The sequence below is a fragment of the Orcinus orca genome, chromosome 1 (genome assembly GCF_937001465.1).
Source record: "Orcinus orca chromosome 1, mOrcOrc1.1, whole genome shotgun sequence".
Lineage (NCBI taxonomy): Eukaryota > Metazoa > Chordata > Mammalia > Artiodactyla > Delphinidae > Orcinus > Orcinus orca.
Genome location: NC_064559.1, coordinates 58,267,259 through 58,287,824, shown reverse-complemented (window position 1 = coordinate 58,287,824; position 20,566 = coordinate 58,267,259). Strand labels below are relative to the sequence as shown.

The window sequence follows — 20,566 nt, the reverse complement described above, 5'->3', positions numbered from 1 at the left end:
GATTTGGGGTTCAACTTAATGTGTGACTTTGGGCAAGTTACTTAAACTCTCTGAAGTCCATTCAGTTCCTTCATCTGTAAAACAGAATGTGGATAATAATACACATTTCATAAGTATGCAGTGAGAATTTAAATCAGATAACTTGTAAAGGCACATTGGATTTCATTGATTCTCACATTCACTTTTTTCACATTTAACATTTCTAACATGAAGATGCATGTTACACTCAATGACATCTTGCATTCTGTTGTAGTTTAGTTGATGGTGTTTTTTCTTTCTTAGTGGCGCATAAAAGACTGGTGTGTCTTAAAATCAGTGGTGCCTTAGACTTGATGAAATATAATGATTGGTTCTCTCTCCCTCAGGGCTACACAATATATGCATCCTCTCCATTCTCATCCTGCCACAAAATGCCCCTCCCCTAAGACTCATACGAATTTTTCATATTTTAGTTTGTTTTCCTATATCTGTTAACTATGGAACCTTATGTCAGTCCTCATCACTGTTAAGCTCTAGAAAGCAGAGAATATATCACTTTTTTTTTGTAAATCAACTTGCATAATTATATACAATTCTGTATTTAATAAATACTCACTTATTGGTGCTAATTCCACTTTTGAAACAACACTGAAACCTGGGGTCTTAATAGTATTCCAGTGATTTTGGTAAAAGCTAGGTAAAGGGCTGGGAATACCAAGGAAGGAATAACTTGTGTTATTACATAGGTTTCTGTGTGTCATTGTTTCCTGTTGAAAATACCACTGCTTATCTCCTGGTACCTTCCCTTGTCTATATATAAGCCAAGCAGCCTCAGACAACATTGCAGAAATGCTTGTACAGCCAACAGGCCCTGTTCTGGCGATGGTGAGGTTTGGCCCTCTTTTCAACTAATCTATGTTTTTCTTTACTGTCAACAGCCATAAAACTGAGAGGAAAACTATTATTGGCATTGGAAGGATAATGAAGAAAATAAGCGTAAATAGATGCACAATGCATCCCTTTTCCCAGAGTGGACTTTTGTGGCCTTTGTCCACAGGCTATGAACCAGTTTATCATTCAGTCACTCATTCATTCCCATTTTTTACTTTTCTGTGGTGACCTGGCAGGTTAAAGATTTCATAAATTCTGAGCTCCTAGCACAGTTATATTCTTCAGAGGACCAAAATACTCTGATGGAGGAATCTGCGGAACAGGCTCAGCGCCGGGATGAGATGCTTCGAATGTACCAAGCCCTTAAAGAAGCCCTCGTGGTCATCGGTGACATCAACACATCCACGACGTTCACGCCCGCACCGCCGCCAGTGGACGACTCCTGGATCCAGCATTCCCGCAGGTAGGAAGATGGTTCCACATCACCGGAGGCCTCCCAGCTTGTCCAGTGTCATTTTCTGAATGTGCTTCCCTAAACCAGTATGAACCTAAAGAAAACAGAGGAAAAAAGATATTTAAGTCCAGGAGCGAGAGAGAAGGTCAGATGATCCCAACCGCTTTCAAAATCAAGCACAAAATCGTTGGAAACGCCTCATAGATTAACTGTGTGGTTTCCTTTACTTATAGAACTACTTGTTAGATCTGTGGGAAAGAACTACAGGACAGAGCTGCCAAGTAAACTATGAAAAGCCTAACAAACTTTTTATCTTAGGTATTGGCATATCCCAATGATCTGTACTGTTCTAGGGTGTGATGGCTTAGGAGTGAATATGATTTGAACCTAGTACATTTTTAGAGCGTGTCAAATTCAGAACCGGGCAGATCCATCTCCTGACCCTAAACATGGTCCTAAAGTAAATCGCTTGAGGAAATTGGATCCTAAAGATTACAGGTGGGGAATTTTGAAGTGTGTCCATATTTCATTGGAGATCAAAGAAGCCTAACTAAAAGAATTGTGGGCTGACTTACATGATAACTTCTTTTTGAAAGGGCTATTTTATCTTGAAGATTATGAGTTTGGAGGAACTAAGGTGATTGGCAGTGGAAAGAATCAGAACATGTGAAATTCCTTAAAAATTTATTGACTTAAATAACTGTGTTACACATAATTTAAAAAAAAACTTTGCACTTAAAAAAAAATCAAGCACAATATATCCTTACATTGGAACGTTATACAGCCATTAAAAAGAGTAAGTTCTTTAAGTAGTGGAATGAAAACACAGGCCAGTTAATGTGAAGCTTTAAAAAAAAATGTTAAGTTGTAGAACATTGTGTACAAAAAAGCAATGTATGTATATATATATAGAGAGAGAGAGAGAGAGAGAGAGAGAGAGAGAGAAGATATTGTAGAATATAGTTAAAAAGGATACCCGGGAAAAGATGTTGGTTGTCTCCACAGAGCAAGGGGGGAGAGGAGGGAAACTTTCTTTTCACTATTTACCCTTCTATTACCATTTAACATCCCTAACACGTGTCTGAGTTAGTCAGAAAATACTTTTTAAAAAGCAGTTATAAAATATTTTTTAAGGATGAATTCCAACGGAGAGGAGGATGGGCAAACTGCTGTCGGTCTCTGCCCCCAGGTCCCCGCCTCCAAGCCCCACCCAGCGGAGACCGACGCTGAGCGCGCCCCTCCCGCGGCCCACGTCCGGCCGCGGGCCCGCACCCGCCATCCCCTCCCCGGGACCCCACTCGGCAGCGCCTCCAGTGCCCTTCCGGCCTGGCCCATTGCCTCCTTTCCCCAACAGCAGCGACTCGTTCGGGGCGCCTCCACAGGTTCCGTCTCGGCCCACCAGGGCCCCTCCGAGCGTCCCAAGGTGAGTGTTCTGCGCGAGGCCGAAAGCAGGGCCATGCTCATCGGTTCTCTTCTCATAGCCTGACAGACAAAATTGATTTGGAAAAGAAAATGGTAAAGATTCTGTCATACACGTTTTCAGCTTTCCCTCCGGAAGGGGGATCATGGGAAGATTGCTGAGCCTGTGACACCATTTAGAAACCAGTATATGGCCTAAACCTCTCCTTTCTCAACTGGCACAAACTAAATGGGACCAAAGAAACCTGGGTCCAGATGAATGACGTTTTGGCAGCTGGTTGTAGAATTTGACGGAGACCTTTGAAATGAAAGAGTCGTGGCTGGGTTGCTGCAAGCTGTGTGCTCCCTAGGTCACAAGAGCATCACCAGCTAAGGCCTGGCCTTCTCTATTACCAGAGGAATTCTAGAAAACCACTGACTTCAAGGAATATTATCCATCTGCCCTCTGAACTTTGACCCTTAAACCCAATATTATTAACTTTAATGTAGGCTGAGTAAAAATCTGGCTGGTTAATCTGTGATTGTTTTTTAAAAAGCTATGCATAGAAATTTTAATACAGACATATAATTGCTGTGTGCAGTCACTGATCACATATAAGATAGAACATTGTACATTTGAATAATACATTTGGCATTTGTAAGCAGATTGTCAGGCTTAACTGTGAAACAGAATAGCTAATAAATAAGTAGGACTTGAAATATGTATACATATAGTTGAAGCTATATTCTAACCTTCATACATTTATGGTCAATATACTAATTAGAGATTTTGAAAATAGAGGGAATTAGGGTTTTTTCCCTCAACATCAGAAATTTAAAAATGAAAGAAAATAGCCCATACAGAAAGTTAGTTTTTTAGAAGTTCAATTCAGAGAGTTAAAATATTTGTATACTCCATGAAGAAAAACCTTACTATGCAGGTACCATAAAAAGAGAAGTGAGTTCTGCCCACCCATGAAGCCTGAGTCACCTCACCCTCTGATTTCAGTACTTACATCTATTTTGATCTTCAGGCTGTTGGGTATAATGAAGAGAAGAAGGGGCATCTTAACCCACTAAACAAAGGGAAGTGTAGGGGGAATAGAAGGAGATGTGCAATCAGAAGACCTGGTTTGCCACAGGCCTTGGGCCACTCATTTAACTGAGCCAGGAGTTCCTCATCTATGAAATAAAGATATAACAAGGATGTGGCCCAAATCATATGAGACAAGGTATTTGAAAGAGTCTCACAAACTGTAAAGCACTGTGGTTGTTACTGCCATCATGATTTTGGTCCCCATCAAAGAGGATATATGTACTCTCAAACCTATGTATTTTTTTTTTCTAACCTCAATAGGTTTGGCTTATAATTTATTTGGAACTGAGCTGAATTTCTGGTAATAATAGTAACAACAGGTAGTATTTATTGAGCTCTCAGTGTATGCTAGGCACTGTCCTAAGAGCTTTGCAGGTACATTTTTGTTTAATGCTCACAGCAACCCCATGAGATAGGTTATTATCTATTTTACAGACGAGGCACAGAGGTTAAGCAACTTGCCCAAGGCTGCTCAGCCAGGCCCGAATCGAGCTGGGCTTTAATCCCAAGCAGTCTCCTAACCATGTCGGGGTTTCTCCACCTCAACACTACTGACATTTTTGTTGTGGACATTGTGCTATGCGTTTTAGGATGTCCAGCAGCATCCTGGCATCTACCTAGTGGATGTCGGCTGCACTCCCTCAGTTGTGACCACTAAGAATGTCTCCAGACATTGCCACTGGCGGCTGGGAGAGAGGCGGGGGGGTGGGGTGGGGGGATGCGGGGAGAGGTTAGGGTTAGGGTTGAGAAGGCTTGAGGACCCTCCCCTGGAGAACCACTGCACTGCAGTATTCAAAAGACTGTCCCTTCCATGTAAACAAGCATAAAGGTCAGCATTGAGCCTCACCACACACAAGATTAAATTATTGTTTTAGGAAACTTAAAACTGACTGGGAAAGGGTCTGCAGTTGTGCCAAGAAGGTGTGGAGGCCATTGGTGGGGCGGGGTGGGGGGGTGTTAAGCATGGGAAGACGGGAGTCCCATACAGGAGCCTTAAAGTGGGCTATTTTGTCTGTTTAGCTATAAGAAGGAACTAGAGCAACCTGGTGGCGCCTGTCTTCGAGAATGAAAGTGCATGTCTTTGCCTGCTCGCTTGGCTGCTTTACCTCTGGGTTTCAGATAAGCTGGCTTGCCAGTACCCTTCAGAGATAACTGTTGAATGCTAAATTGATTTGTTAAGCCGGGTGGAGTCGCCCTTGGTATTTCCCAGCTCACACACACACAAGGTAGGCAGCAGGAATCGGGCTCTGGAGCCTCTGCTGGAGAAGGGAAACTGCCAGGTTTCAGGCACCTGCTTTGGGGAATTTATAGGACAACAGCGTGTTATTCAAAATTTCTGGAGTATTCTCAGGTTAGAGCCAGACTTAACTTGATCTGACCTTGCAAAGAGTCTCAAAAGTAAAACAGAAATGAGGGTTCAGAGTAAAAAAGGAAAATTGGTGGTTTTTGCTGAGCCTTCCAGTTTCAGCGCCAGTTCAGCGCACTGGGAGGGAAATCCTTGGGGGGACGAGGGGGGGTCACCTGAGAGAGAGCAAGAAAGACTTTGTTAGAATCCTTATGCCTATTAAAATTTAGCTTTAGATGGAGAATTCTGACCACGTAAAGTCTGTTTTTAATAAAAGCCAGGGCAGGAATCCTACCAAATGCAAGCCAGAAATAGGGTTTAAGATTTCCAAAAAAGAAAGAGAGAAAAGGAAAGAGAGACAAAGATAGAAAGAAAGAAAGAAAAAGTTGAGGGAAGCTCTTGTTGAAACTTCACCTTGTTCTATTTATTTATATACTCTCTTTTCCCTCCATGACTTGCCTCCATTTTCTCTATTAAAAACTAAAATAACTCGAAATGCCATTATCCATCATCTCCAGAAAAACAACCCTTAGGTTTCCGAGAAGGAAGTTTAATTTTTTCTCCAGTTTTTTGCTTTCTTAAAGGCCCTTTCTCCCCTTTTATCTGAAACCAGAAACTCATAACGTGACAAGACAGCACAAGCAGTGTCCTGCCGGCTCCCTGCTGGGCTTTAATATTACAAAGGCAAAAACTGAACTTTTAGAGGCAAAAGATTCTGCCACTCAGCGTGTGCCTGTGCACAGTTTTCTTCTGGATAATTTGTGATTTCATTAGCAAGTTGTGATCTTCACTTTTAAGAGCGTAGATTTATCATAACCCTATTCAGATGTAATGAAAGCACCTGCAATTGTACAGAAACCATGAGTGTTCTGCTTTTTAGAAAAAAAATGATGATTTTTCTATCTTTCCATTCCAATGTAAAGGACGAGGAAAGAGAGAGGCTGGTGGAGTGGTTTTTGGCCCAGTTTTTCTCAGCTGCTCAAGCTGCTCTGGTTTATGTGCACGGAGATTTTCAGTGAGGGCTAGAAATATTGCAAACTACATGCCTGTTTTAATTAACTCCTCCTGAACTAGGGGAGCATCTCTATCCCAAAGAGCCTCACCAGCGTGTATGCTTCTGCCATTAGAAAGTTAACTACGCAAATCTGATTTGTGGAACATTCTCTGTTGCCGGAATGTTTGGTGTGTCCCCTCCCCTCTCACCTCTATCAACTTCTCTGAAGCGTCTGAAACCCAGTTGGAAAATCCCAGCCAGTCGTGTCCTTGTTGAGCAACATGATCTTAAACAGACATCAGTACCTCTTTAGGGGCCCTATTCTCTTACTTGAAGATCCTAATCTTCACCAAACACTAACTTTAGGGCTGATGTAGCTATTTTCGGTTACAGCTTCTTAAAATTAGCTAATTGGGAATCACAGCCTTTGACATTAACAGAACAAATTAACTGAATCAGAGTGTGTTTTTCCTGGCAACAGCCGACTCTGGCATTATTTCACTCATTTGTCTTCTCCCCTTTCCTTGGACTAGGCTATTTTGCAACGGTCAAAAGGGGATAAGGGTAGGAGGAAGGGTCTCTATCCAAGGAAAAGCAAACTTCATTTACCTCATCATCCAGTCTTCTATTAAAAAAAAATTTTTTTTTTGAAAAATAGAAGTCCTTTCTTTTAACCACCCCTGTCACCAAGTCTGATGGTGTCTTTTAAAAATGACAAAAGTGAATCAGAGGAAAGGACTTAGCTTTTACTCCAGTTCATTCACATGACAGAAACACAGCATGGAAACCAAGAAATGCTCCACAGAAAGACTCTCTGGTGAGGCCCATGGTGAAACTGGGGTCCCTGCACTGCAGAGACAACCCTGGAATAGCATCAAGAGATTATCCCAGGGCCTCCCACTTATGCTCCTTCCATGACTTACGAAGTTTCCCTGACTTTACATGCACACTTTGAGAGTCTCATCACAGCCCCACATTCTCAGTAATTTACTACTCAACCAATCATGGCAAAAGGTACATCAGTTTCTCTACGTGAAGAGACAATCCATGCACTCATGTTCTTTTTTTTACAGAGGTAAAAGCCATTTGGTTCTCTACAGTTTAGCTTAATCTGGTTTTAAATGTTTGACCCTGATGCTCTTCTGTACCATATCTCTTTTACGTATTTTATATGTTGATTTAATTGACAGTTAACACAGAATCCCTTTCAGCTAGAGATAAGGTCTCCCTGTTTTGTTTTCAGCCAGTCCCCCGAATTTTGAGTAAGAGCAAACCCATGATTCTTATGAGTGTGTCTTTGCATCCCTAATATCAAGGTTTGGTGCCATGAAGGACGAAGCTGCCGAGCCTTGAAGTTGTGGGCTCAGGGTTCACGGACAGTTAAGCGACTTGTGGGACTAGCCTGTCTGACTCCCCAGCAGTCATGTACTGGAAACACCCTGACTTACTTCCTCCTCAACAGCCCTCTAAGAGTACGACTTCTTTTAGCAGCTGAGTGTCTTTGGACAAGTGATGAATTCATCTTGTGATTTCTGATTTCAGCCATGAGCTTTCTATGTTCCTCGACATCCTTCTCCTTTAAAGAACAAACAAATAAAAATATGATTAGGTGTTCTGATTTTTCAGGGAACAGTTTTTATATTTAGCAACTGGATTTAAAAGTCAAGCAAGGATTTTTACAAAGTATAATTGCTGAGAATAGAAACAACTTTGAGGCGTTCTTTCTGACTCTTAATATTTAAGGCATCTCATGAGGCTACTATGTAACAAAATTAGTTACAGAAACCCCAAATGTAATTAATAATTTGTTGCAGGTTTAACATGAGTTGTCACGATGCTTAACATATTGTAATGAAAATGGGAATTTGGCCACAAGATGCTCACTAAAGAAAAGCGTCCAATTTAATCTGAGCCCCACAATTAGATATTTCATCAAAATCATTCAAATGCCACAGTGATTCTGGTTGTAACATAATAATTCACTGAAGTGAATCAATGGTTAATGTCAAAGGTTTTCATTCTTCAGGTCTTGGTTTCATTCTGGTTCAAGTGGAAGTAAAATTAGCCTGGTGGTTTCCTTCTTGGGTATAGCAAACTTGAGTCTACTTTACACAAACATCTGCCTCCCGCCACAGTCCAGAATGACTGGCAGTCTGTTTAGGCAAGGCCCAGGAATTTGGGAGCTTTGCAGATGTGTCAAGGTAGATTTCAGATTGCCTTTCAGTTTTCAATGTGCCCCTTATCTCACTTTTCCAAACTTCTGATGGTGCAGGATGGTACAAGAAAACGGAAAATAAGAAAGGATCTGCATGAGGCAAAGTACAAACAGCAGAAATGCAGACAGGCAGCAGGGCAGTAAATATAACAAGATAGCATATACCATACCAGCCCCGTGCTAACTGGCCTTGAGTTAAGGGAACAACTGCTTCCATGTCCCACGACCAAGAATAGCAAATAGCTCTGTCATTGTTCTCGTTTGGCACTCTAAATTGCTAAGCTTCAACAGTGTAGGGAAAGCCTTTCTGAGTTTCAGGGTACCTAATCCTGCCCCTGGTTTCACCTGATTGAGGAAGACAGCCAAGACGGGAGTCTGGCACAAGAGCCACTGACCAGTGAAAAACGCACAGCCAATAATTGTTATTCTTCCTGCAGCCACTCAGCAGCAAACTGTCACCAGTTGGAATCTGCTGAATGTTCCTATATATAAGTTGATGTCAGCTCAGAGAAAAGAATTCTACCCAGTGTAAGCAGACCCACAGTCTTGCAGACGCACACAAGCTAGTACTTCTGTTTCATCACTGCCCTCTTTTGTCTCCCTCACTGTAAGAAAAGAATGATTTTACAGGGAAAATCTTCATTTTCAGGCAGTTGTGGTCAGATGGCATGTTTTTCAATGACTTGAGAGATTCATGGCACAACATGATCCATGGCTCTTTCACCTCTAAATTTTATATAAGCAGCAAACTCCAAGAATGAGCTGCTGGATGCCTCTTCCTCCCTCTGACTTATCAGCTACGAGGAGAAATTAGAAGTGAAATTTAGCTTACCGGAGCTGCTTTAGCCGATAGCCAGGAAATTAAACATGAAAATGTGAATGCTGCATCTTTCTCTCAGAATGTGCTTTACATGCCTCCCTCCAGCAGAATGAGAAAGGAGCTGAGGATTTAACTGAGGGTTTGACGGCTTTTGTCTGCTTGTCATAACTTTACTGCTGCTTAAACATAGAATTTTTAAATGCACAATGTTAAAACCTTTAGCTTACTCTAGCCAACATATTGTAACCATTGTCTAGGGGAACCTCTGAATCGAAACACATATTTACACCCTTTAGTTGCCAAATGAAATCCACCTGGCTTACCCAATGCTGTTTCCCAAAGAATATTACACTTTTGGTCTGGCCAGTATTTTTAAATGCAGGGGACCAGGGGGCTGGGGTGTTGGAAATGCATTGGGTTTGCAAGAATCTGCATGTGTCCTGACGCCACATTACCGGGATTTAGGTGAAGTTTAGATCCTACGGCAACTCTGACCAGAAATAGAATTCCTACAGAGGGCAAAGTCCAAAGCCACAAGGAACTGAGGCAGCCTCATCATGGCACAGTACTTTCTTTTCTTTCTGGCTACTTTTCAGGCGTCAGAGCCACATGATAGGCAAACCTGCAAATAACAAGTGCTCTAATTTCTGAAATTATTTTTTAACCATTCCCATGAACACCAGGAAATGTCCACTCCTGTTTTCCAGTCAAAATTATCTGCTCACATGAATTCTAGAAAGAACACATTCCATCCAAGGATCAGGAAAAAAATCCTTAATCAAAATGGCAAATAGCAAAATTCTCAATCATTCATGGTCAATGACAAGGCCAGACCTTCTTGATTTTAATTGCTCAGACATGTGGAGAATTCCAAATCTTTGTGACGTCAGCATTTTCCCCCATTGGGATTAGTTTAAACACTGAAAAACAGGATAATACTGTTCTTGCTGCTATTATGGGAACCCAGTAAATATGCAAGTTAATATAAAATTTAGAAATATGCTTCATCCCTTTCCTATTTTTTTTGTTTGTTTTGTTTTGTTTTTTGTAGAAAGGCTAATGAACCAACTGAGACAGAGAATAAGCTAAAGGCTAGATAACCACCAACTAGATATACCACCACAAGTGAATCCCCAAGCTTCTGCGGCAATGTTGAAAACCAAGAGAAAGGAGACCTCAGGTGGCTTTGAATATGATTTGGAAAATAATCTTATTTTACAATCAAATATGCCAGTTGCCTCCACCATGTAACTACTACCTGTATTAGGTTTCAGATTTTCATGATCAGCCTTATCTAAATTTCAGTGAATTTTGCATTCATCTAGAATGAGACCTTTTATGAGAGTAGGAGACAGGAAAGCCTTTTCCATGGTATTTTGCAGCCCAAGAACCTAAAATGGAATTATTCCACTTGGGAATGGATAATTATGTAAGATATATTCTGTACCACGTGTATTTTTTTAACTTTGTATTAGGATTATTCTCAAAGCCAGTTTTAAAAGTGAATGAAGTTTTTCCCTCAAATAAATCTCCTAGTCTCGTGTTCAAGGGTCTCCGCCAGAAAGTCTGCACACTGCTTTGCCTTTAGACCACCATTCATGGAGGAAAGCTATAAAAACTGAGGAAAACGCCTACTTATTTTTAAAACAACTAGAATTTCTTCTTGCTTCTTAGTAGTATTGGAAAATATTTTAATAACTAAAATAATAAAACTTCATGTGAGGCCAATTCTACATTAATTATTGCCTCTTGGGGTGGAAAATTAAGGAAACATTAGTAAATGTGTTAACTAGAGAAACCACTGCACTAATTTCCCTGCATGTATCTGGGTCTAAGGTCACAATAAAATCCATACTGTACATAGCCCTTAAAAGAAAGCAAACTCACAGTTTTAGCTCTAACAATAGTAGTATCAGAATACTCAGGACTGAAATTAATGGACCATAAAAATCCCTGTGATTCATCAGTAGAATTTGATTTACCTACTTAAATGCTCTACAGTTCAGTTTAGGGATCTGTAATGAGGGTTGTTGATATGATTGCTTGATTTGTTTTAATATTTCAAACACTCTACCCCATTACCATCTTAATACTCGAAAACTAATGAGTATTTGAAAACTCATTTTAAAGCACCGTATCTTTGAATAAACATGTTGAAATCGTGTTTCTTGCTTTTGCTTAAAACTTTGGTGTGTGATTGATGCCACCCTGTAGATTTCCCTCTTTTTTTTTTTTACTGTACTCGCCTCCTTCAACCCGGGACCTTTTCTATTTGATATATAGTGTTTATCCAGTCTTCTAGGTGTGTGAACAACACATGGGGCACTCATACCAATGACCATTGTTACTGTGTTGTTCCCTTCCCTGTAGAGCAAGAAGTCTCAGCAAAATATTCTTGATGGTCCCAAGGAATCTTTGCAATTTACAAATACTTTCACAGTCTCCGGAGACTCTTCAGGTTTCTGTCAAAATGATGTCATTTTTATCATTAGAGTTAACTTTTCTATTTTTGTCTATAGATTTCATACCACTTATTAAAGTGCATTTTGAGGTACAAAAATATGAAGCTAGAATAAGGAAGGTAGCACTGACCGTTGTCTCCAGTCCAGAAAGCAATGTTAAATCGGCAAGGCAAGGTTTTAGGACATTTCTTTTTACTGCATTCTCATTGCACTCCTGCTTTGTACCCCAGTCCTTCTGATTCCCCTTGTCTGTCAGTTGGGCCCTACACCCAGTTATACAGGACAGTCTTCCTTTGGTTACTTCTGTCTGACACCTGCCTTCTAGCTGTGTTTGGCAGGCCAGCAGGATGAGGTAATAATCAGAAGAAAATGTTCTGGTTCTTTGGCCTCATCCATGTACAACATTATTCAAAACAGTTTTCTGTGAGTGAGAATAGAGTTGCTTTGAGGTCCCTTGGTCTAACATTCTGTGGTGATGTGGAGGAACAAAACTGTAAACTTTTTTGATCCCTTCTAGAATAGTGGAAATATAAATTATACCTGCCTTTGTCCATCCTCTCAGTGATGTTTACAGACAGATATATGTAGAAATGAGAGCCTTTCATTTGTAAACATTCTGGCTTTACTCTCTCCAAGTCCAGCCATCTTCTTAAGCACAGCTCCCATGGTCGTTACAGTCGTGTTTTCCTAAAAGCATATTTTGTGAACTATTTCTCCAAGATGATGGCAGTTTTTGTAAGCCAGATGCCTAAAAGACATATGGTTTTCATAGATTTTTCCGTCTAGACTCGCTTTATTTAGTGACTTTCGGTCTGAATTGGTCCAGTTGAATTTTCTGTAGGAGCTTGTATAAAATTTTTAAACGTGGGCATACCACTAAGGTGTAAAACAAAAAGTTTGACTTCTTGTTGGCGAGCGATTAAAAGGGATTGGTTGAAACTTTCCTTCAGGTTAAGTAATTCTGATCATACTGTACGCCCACTCGTCTATTCCTCTCCCACAACACTGTCCAAAATGGAAAGGCTTACCCTAAAAATCCAGTAACTGTTAAATTCATATACTTCTCACTGTTTTCCTGAGTAAATTTTTTGTATTCCAGTTGATGTATGTGAGTGTGTTAGAAAGCTCTGATTCTTTCTGCAGACTCTTTACATGGCCCAGGGGACATATGATTCCTTGCCCTTTTAGCACCAGTTTTTACAAACACAGCATTTCCCTCATTTTAAAAAAACACCCAACAAGCCACTGAGTAAAGGAGACGAACATACAGGAGTTTTTGTAGTGCCTTCGAACACCAATGAAAAATTTCATTCTAAAATGCGGTTTTTGAGCCGGCATCAAAGACTCATTTAGCAACAATATGACACTTCAAGAGAAAAAGAATAACTTCTAGACTTGCCCAGAAAGCAGCCTTTTGCTCCCTCTTTTGTAAGAGCTAACACCGCAGATCCGTTCCCAGTTTAACTGCATCAGGACGAGGAGACTCGTGGAAGGGAGAAAATGTGGGCCGTTCTGTCTCCACCAGTATCATCACTTGGCTTCGCACTAAGCATTTAATTGGACTCGGTCACATATTTGTTCACTGACATGGCAGCTTGCAAGGCACACCGCCTCTCTGTTTTTCTGTTTGCTTTCAACTTTTTTGTTTTTAAAATTTGAACTCTAAGGCATGTTAGAGCTCCTCCTGCTGGAATTTTTTTTTTTTAATCACTGGGATTCTAATTAGTAAACAGTAACTCGTCTCCATTTTCTCCACTCTGACTGATACGAGTGACCGGAAAAATACCACATGGTGCATTTAAAACTGGCCTTTTAATTCACCGGGTATCACAGGTCAGGCAGAAATGAAACAATGGCACAACGTAAATCTTCTGTAAGTCTTCAAATTCCCTGTGCTCAGTTTTTTCTTGTTGTTGTTCTTACAAAAATAAGAGGAATTGGAAAGTTAACTTTTGCATCAGTATTCCTAATTACATATTTACCCTCTTTGAGATAAGGCCTCAAGTCAGATATCATGCCCGAAAGCTTCTTGCTCTCTATCAGAAAGGGGCAAAAGGTCTTTTCCACCTTTCCAAAGCAGAAATGAATTTTACACTTTCTTATAGAGATCCAGTGTTGCCTTTTCCCTCCCCATCCTTGCTTGTTTTGCTTCTTCTCCCTGACTTGAGATGACAAAGGAATATGCATCTCAGAAGTAGAAGTTTGCCTCTCCCAGTAGCTAGTCCTTAGCACCTCCTTCCCAACTTCTCCTCCTTCCCCCAGATGTCTGAGTTGGCCAACCCCTTCCCCTGGTGCCTGGGGTGGGAGTGAGGGGAAGGGCAGGGAGAAGAGGACAGAAGAAGATGAAGAGGGTTAGAAATAGTTTTACCCCAGCTACCATCAATGGGAGTAGGTTTCTACATACAGCATGTAAGTTCTTAGATCTCTTTGGGCATTTCTTGAAAAAGAGAGAGAGAGGGAGAGAGAAGGGAGGAAGGGAAGGAGGGGGAGAGAGAGACAGAGAGAGAGAAAGTCTTCCGAGGGGACACTGCCTAACTTCTTTCAACAGCCATGTGTGTGTAAATCTCTTTAAAAGCCACAGCCTCTCTCTCTCTGTAGTTTTCTCATCACTGTATTCCTCTTACCTTCTGCTTCTCTGCATACCTTTTAGTCTTTTTCTCTACCCAACTTATCTGTCGTCAGTGATACAGTACAGAAGCTAAAATATAAAAATTAATCTCAGAAGTAATGCTTTTTAGGAATCATATTTTAAAACAACTAAAAGCCCTCCAAAAGTTATTTGTTTTATGAATTAGGACTTGGAGCAAAACAAGTAATTTTGCCACTTGTGCTAAAGAATATGACAATACTTGATTTCTCAAACTGACAGTACTTTGTCTAGCTTTTTTTCCCTTCCTACATACTATCTCCTATTCCTGGAATGCCAGTCCCCTCAACTTATTTTGTTTTCTTCAAGTCCTTCCAATCCTCCAACCTCTTTCCATCCCCAGGCTAAGACTCCAGGTGTCCCTGAAACTCTTGAGGCATAATCCTGCCGTAGCACTTACCCAACTGTGGACACTGTTTACTTGTCTCTCTTCCCAGCTCAAGTAGAAACTCCTGGGCAGCGACTGTCTTTACTTCTGTACCTCTAACTCTTAATACAGCACCTAGCACATAAACAGGGCTTATTGAGGTAATGAAAGAAAACAAAATGTGTTGATGTTTGGTGTTTAATCAAAGTTTATTTTTAGAATTAGCCCAATATTTAGTGTATTTTAAGGAACAATTTAAACACACTTTCTCTCTTGTTCTGTTCTGTTGAAAACCTTGCCTGGCTAATTCTTTTTACGGCTCATAAACTGAGCAGATTTAATGTGGGTAAATCATCCCTTAAGCTGCCTTTTTGCTGCAGCCACAGAAGTGGGTTTATCAGTACCATCCTTACGGGTGAAATCCAAGTCAGATATTTAAAATAAAGTAAGGAAAGTGTGGCAAGGTAGGTTATATTAGCACTTATCTCAGAGACTAAGTTATACAGTATACTATATGTTTGCATCATCAAATAAAAACTGTGGACTGTTTTTCTCCTTATGTTCTTATTTCAAAGTCTATCAATTGATTCATACTTTCCCAATAGCATACATTATAAAATCGTGGGTTCATTTTCACAGGGGAAAGAAATGCTGGCTCTAAAATGTAGCAAGAATCATATTAGAGAATTTTTTGAATCCTTTAAATGGACTCCAAGTTCTCTGTTCTTTCCAACATCTACTGTAAACTATTCTTGGACAGTATCGGCTTATTCTGTTACTAAAGCTAAAAGGCCAAAAATACGCTGGATAGCATCCTATAGTATTTTTGATAATAAATTACAAAATATTATCTTCCATGTGGACGAAATCATGACTGTTTATAGCATTTTTCTGAACTTATTAGCCTTAGATTTTTTAGATGTGTAAAACCTGTTTTTTGAATAAATGCTCAAATCAAGAAGCAAAGCACAACACAATGCTGAAATTTAAAATGCTGTGTCCCATAACCTGTTCTCTTAGAGCAGACATTAGCAAGAGGAAGTCCTGGGTCATAGTTAGTTACCTTTCCATTTCACCGGGAGGTGTGCTCCTGTCTGATTTATCCTTGGGGATGTTCACTCATTCATGTTCTTGAACTTCTGGTTGGGACACTGCCCCCTGCAGGTGCTGTGGAAGGCTGCAGGCAGGGTAAGAAGTAATCTCAGGTTTTAGGAAAGTTTATAACGTTGTTCAGATGCCTTAAACTTTGAAAAATGATGCAAGGATTAAATAATTGAAAAGGGTCGTGGAGAAGAAAGGCGTTTCAGTTCCTGGGAAGGAGATACTATGGGCATCTCCCAACTCAACTGATTCTGACGCCACCAGAGCCATTTTTGCCTGGAGCCACTCTAGAGCCGAACGCAGCAGAGTGCACTGTGGGAGGCTCTCTTCACAATTTTAGAAAACTCAGAAGCAGTTTTTGCTTTTTTTCTCTTTTGTTTTCTAAGAAATTCGTCCAATGTAGCCCTCAAAAAGGAGGTGCCTTACTTCTTGTGCTTAGGTAGAGAAAAACCTTCATTTTGGGGGGGGGGGGGATCTGTTTCATCAATAAAATTAAAAAGTTGTGCAACGGCTTCCCTGGTGGCCCAGTGGCTGAGAATCCGCCTGCTGATGCAGGGGACATGGGTTCGTGCCCCGGTCTGGGAAGATCCCACATGCCGCAGAGCGGCTGGGCCCGTGAGCCATGGCCGCTGGGCCTGCGCGTCCGGAGCCTGTGCTCCGCAGCGGGAGAGGCCACAACAGTGAGAGGCCCGCGTACCGCCAAAAAAAATAAATAAAGATGTGCAAGTTGGTATTAGATTCTCATGGCTCCTAGTAACCTGAGATGTATAACTCTCTCATGATCCTAAATGCAATTATCTGTAAATTAAATTTTGAGATAGTTATATCTTAAAGCTTCACCTATATCTAATAAGTAGAACTTACAGTATAAATGAAGCCTATTGCATATCCTTTTTTTATGCAAATAACTATCCTCTTAGGCAGATAGCATTCCCCTAGAAGTATCAATCTTTGAATATTTTTTTGAGGGTTTTCCTTTTTTTTTTTTTTTTTTTAAATTTGGGTCCACCTAGCTAACTAGGTTGGATTTCAATCATACCCTCTCCAAAGATGAGAGTTTGGAATGCATGGTTAGATGTGCTTAGTTTCTATACCTACTGCCATTTTCATGAGCAAATACAAGCTTCCCTAAACAAGTAGTTATTCTTCTGGTGATGACTAACAAGAAAACTACCATAGCGTAATATCTTTGTCTTTATAAAATAAACCTAAAACTGACCCATGCTTGAGTCTAATTTCCAAAGGTATCAAAGTATTTCTACAACCATTTCTTCATCTTTCTTAAGATTTTTTTCCAGCACTTTCTCTTTTTGCTTTTACTTTACCTGGCAAGTGAAATGAATTGCTAATGAAGCAAGGACAAAATCATTTATTATGTCTTAGAACAGTTTTCAAAGCACAATCCCAGGACCAGCAGCATCAGCATAATCTGGGAACTTGCTAGAAATATCTCACCCCTTTAAAAATTCTGTGTGGGACCTAGAAACCTGTGTTTTAACAAGTCCTCTGGGGAATTCTGATGCACTGTCCAGTTTGAGGACCATAGCCTTAGAACATGCCAACATAACTGCCCAATAGAAAGAATCCTGGCCTGGGAGTCATGATATCTTGTTTTAAGCACAGGAAAGGACAGAGCCTGAGCTACATAGACCCAGGCTGGCTCACATACTTGCCAGATAGATAAATCCCACTTCCCATCTTGAAGAGGAATAAGGGCAGGGGCAGAAAGACCAAGCCATTTCAGTAATCAGTGTTATGCTGATTACCAGGAAGCAGGGAGCTAGAAGAAAGGTAGCTTCCATCCTCACCCCCATTCTGATGCACCCCTGTTAAGACAGTCTCCCGTCATGAATACCGAGAACCAGTTAACCCAAAGAAGAGCAGATGAGAATTTAGTTCTTCCATTCTTAGAAGAGAATCGAACAAAACAATAAGACAGCTGACCATTCTTCTCTCTTATCAGTGTAGCCAGTTGCTCCCCCACCATGCGTCCCACCCCAAGTGACCGTTTGACTTTCTTACAAAATTTGTCATTGTCCAAAATACTGCAAACGGTCCATCCCTACAGCTACAAATGCAACGTCAAGTATTACATCTTTCCCTTTGATTTGGAAGCAGAAACATAGCTTTTCTATCGTAACCATGAGCCGCCCACACACAACAGTGTTTCAATAAACACTAAGTGATGCAAGATGCTCCATTGCAATGTAATGGGTAACTTAATGAAGCCCATCACTGCACAAAGTAACAGAGGAAAATTTGGTACAAAACAAATAACTCTGCTTGGCCCAAAATAAACTGTCTTATGAGGTGAATGTCTTTGGAAACTCTGAATGGTTAGGACCTAGACCAATGAAATGAACCTTAACAGTAAACCTTAAATGTTTTTCTGGTGTTGAAGTTGGCAAACATCTTAGCATTACTTATTAAGAAAATTCACACTGAACAACTTAATGCTTCTCTTGAATTGCTTTCTATAGAGATTATTGGGGGATTATTGTTTTAGAAATAAGATGATGCTCATTTCTTCCAGTAGGGTTGACAGACTTTTTTTTATAAGTAAAATTATTTATATATAAATAGTGAAGAAGTTAGTAATCATAAGCTTTCATAATCTATGACACTGACACATTAAAAAAAACACACCAAAACACCAAAACACTGTAATCTTTACTTAAACATTCTAAGACCGAGACAGTGAAGCATTTGAACACACTTTTTAGGGTTGTTTTTTATTCCCTGAAATAATGGCCAGTTATGCTATTGTAGTTACCTAAGCAAGCTGTTGTAATTACCATCAGTCAAGGGTTGACACACTCTAGGATTTTTAATTACTCAGTACATATATGGGTTACTTTAACCTGAAACCAAGCATATTTTAAAGATGTTATAATGATTTTAAGAGAACATGATGGAAATTTTATCTTTCTTTTTCTTTTTATCATTAATTCACCACACAGGTGTGCAGTGCCTAGTCAATGCCTTAGGGACTCCGTTAAAGTGCTCATAATGGGGGGCTTCGCTAGTGGCGCAGTGGTTGGGAGTCCGCCTGCAAAGGCAGGGGACGCGGGTTCCGGCCCTGGTCCGGGAAGATCCCACGTGCTGCGAAGCAGCTGCGCCAGTGCGCCAGAACTGCTGAGCCTGCGCTCTGGGGCCCGCGAGCCACAGCTGCTGGGCCTGTGTGACACGGCTGCTGAGGCCTGCGCGCCTGGAGCCTGAGCTCCGTAGCAGTGGGGGGGGCCGCCGCGGTGAGAGACTCGCGCACCGCAGTGGGGAGTGGCCCCTGCTCACAGAAGCTAGGGAGAGACCGCGCGCAGCAACGAGGACCCAACACAGCCAAAAATAAATAAAACAAAAAATAAATAAATTTATTTTTTTTAAAAAAGTGCTCATAATGGATAGGTTCTCCTGATTTATTTATTTGAAAAAAATATTATGAGCCAAAGGCAATGCCGAGTTCTGGGATACAGTGGTAAACAAGACAAACAAAAGACCTGGCACATAGCAGAAAGTTACACTTTTCTGGTCTCCTGCCTTGCCTTCTATGTGCAATTGCCCATTACCGTTGACCTTGTTGTGTCCCATCAGTATGGTCCAAAGATTGGGGTGGAGATTAATGAGAAGTTGCTGTTCCATCAGAGTATTTCAATCTTTCTATTCTCTGTCTCCATCATTGAACTCCTCCATTCCACCTCATCACTTAATTTCTAGTTTCTTTAACCTCATTATAGACCTTCATTCTCTTATGACTTTCACATTTTATGTGTCACAGTTAAAATCATATTTGCCCCTGCTTTGACCACATTATTGTATTTTCAGGCTCTGAGAATATATTCTCAGAGTCTGACTTACAAAATTTTGCCTCATTTTTTCCACATAAATGGGATGCTATGGTAAAACCACTTGCATACTTCTCTTATCCCATTCATCTTCCACTATGAATAATAGGTTTTGAGTTTTTAAAAATCATGCAGCATAATACAGTCCACATAGTACATGCTCAATAAATAACACATGCAATGCATAAGTGGAAAGCATGTTATAGATCACCTAGTCTGAGTCTCCTGTGTCATAGATGAGAAAACTGAGGCTTAGAGAAGTTTAGTGATTAATGATTATACATACTGGCAATTGGAGCTAGAATCCACATCTTTTGACTTCTGTGTAAACTTGCTGCCTCAAATATAAACCTCTGACAAATGCCTCAAAAGATTGCATTTCTGGCCTCATTGGACCCGCTCACCTTGACCTGGTCTGTACTCTAACCTGGCTAAACATCCTTGTGTAGGTACTTTTCAGTCATTCATTTGTTTGTCTACTATTTAATAAATATTTTTATTTTATTTTTTTGCGGCACGCGGGCCTCCCGTTGCGGAGCACGGGCTCCAGACGCGCAGGCTCAGCAGCCATGGCCCACGGGCCCAGCCGCTCCGCGGCATGCGGGATGCCCCCGGACCGGGGCACGAACCCGCATCCCCTGCATTGGCAGGCGGACCCTCAATCACTGCGCCACCAGGGAAGCCCTTAATAAATATTTATTCACTGCCTTCTAACCACATTATACAATGATGAATATACATAATAAATACAGAATATGTCCTCTCTGCACTCAAGAAATTTGCAATCTACTGGAGGACACAGGCAATAATCTAGTAAATAAATACATAATGGCAAACAGAGTTAAGTGCTATGAAATACATAAAACTATGAAGCCATGAGGAGTGGTGGTTGGAAACTATAGGATGGTCAGGAAGTGCTGAGGAATGACATTTAAGCCAAGAACAAAAGGATCAGAAG

General features: G+C 40.7%; 1 protein-coding gene, 1 long non-coding RNA gene and 1 other non-coding gene across 13 annotated transcripts in view; 2 read left to right on the top strand and 1 right to left on the bottom strand.

The window, feature by feature from the left end:
• The window catches only part of DNM3 (dynamin 3), a 573,184-nt gene that overhangs the window by 540,583 nt on the left and 12,035 nt on the right, over positions 1–20,566 (top strand). For 3 of the 11 annotated variants that reach the window (XM_012532983.3, XM_033428082.2, XM_004269762.4), the window contains 2 exons: positions 1,107–1,333; positions 2,514–2,747. In XM_012532983.3, coding sequence (XP_012388437.1) covers positions 1,107–1,333; positions 2,514–2,747 — 461 coding nt within the window. Of the gene's footprint in view, positions 1–1,106; positions 1,334–2,458; positions 2,748–7,473; positions 11,597–20,566 lie in introns of those variants that run through there. The other 8 variants (XM_049715524.1, XM_049715526.1, XM_049715544.1 and 5 more) reach the window with 6 other exon arrangements.
• On the top strand, positions 1,464–1,598 carry LOC117201319 (small nucleolar RNA SNORA18). The gene has a single exon (XR_004483325.1). It is a non-coding gene; the product is annotated as a small nucleolar RNA SNORA18 (small nucleolar RNA).
• Positions 7,719–15,849, bottom strand: LOC125965657 (uncharacterized). The gene is made up of 3 exons (XR_007479846.1): positions 15,732–15,849; positions 14,702–14,803; positions 7,719–7,733 (listed from the first exon to the last, which is right to left on the bottom strand). It is a non-coding gene; the product is annotated as an uncharacterized LOC125965657 (long non-coding RNA).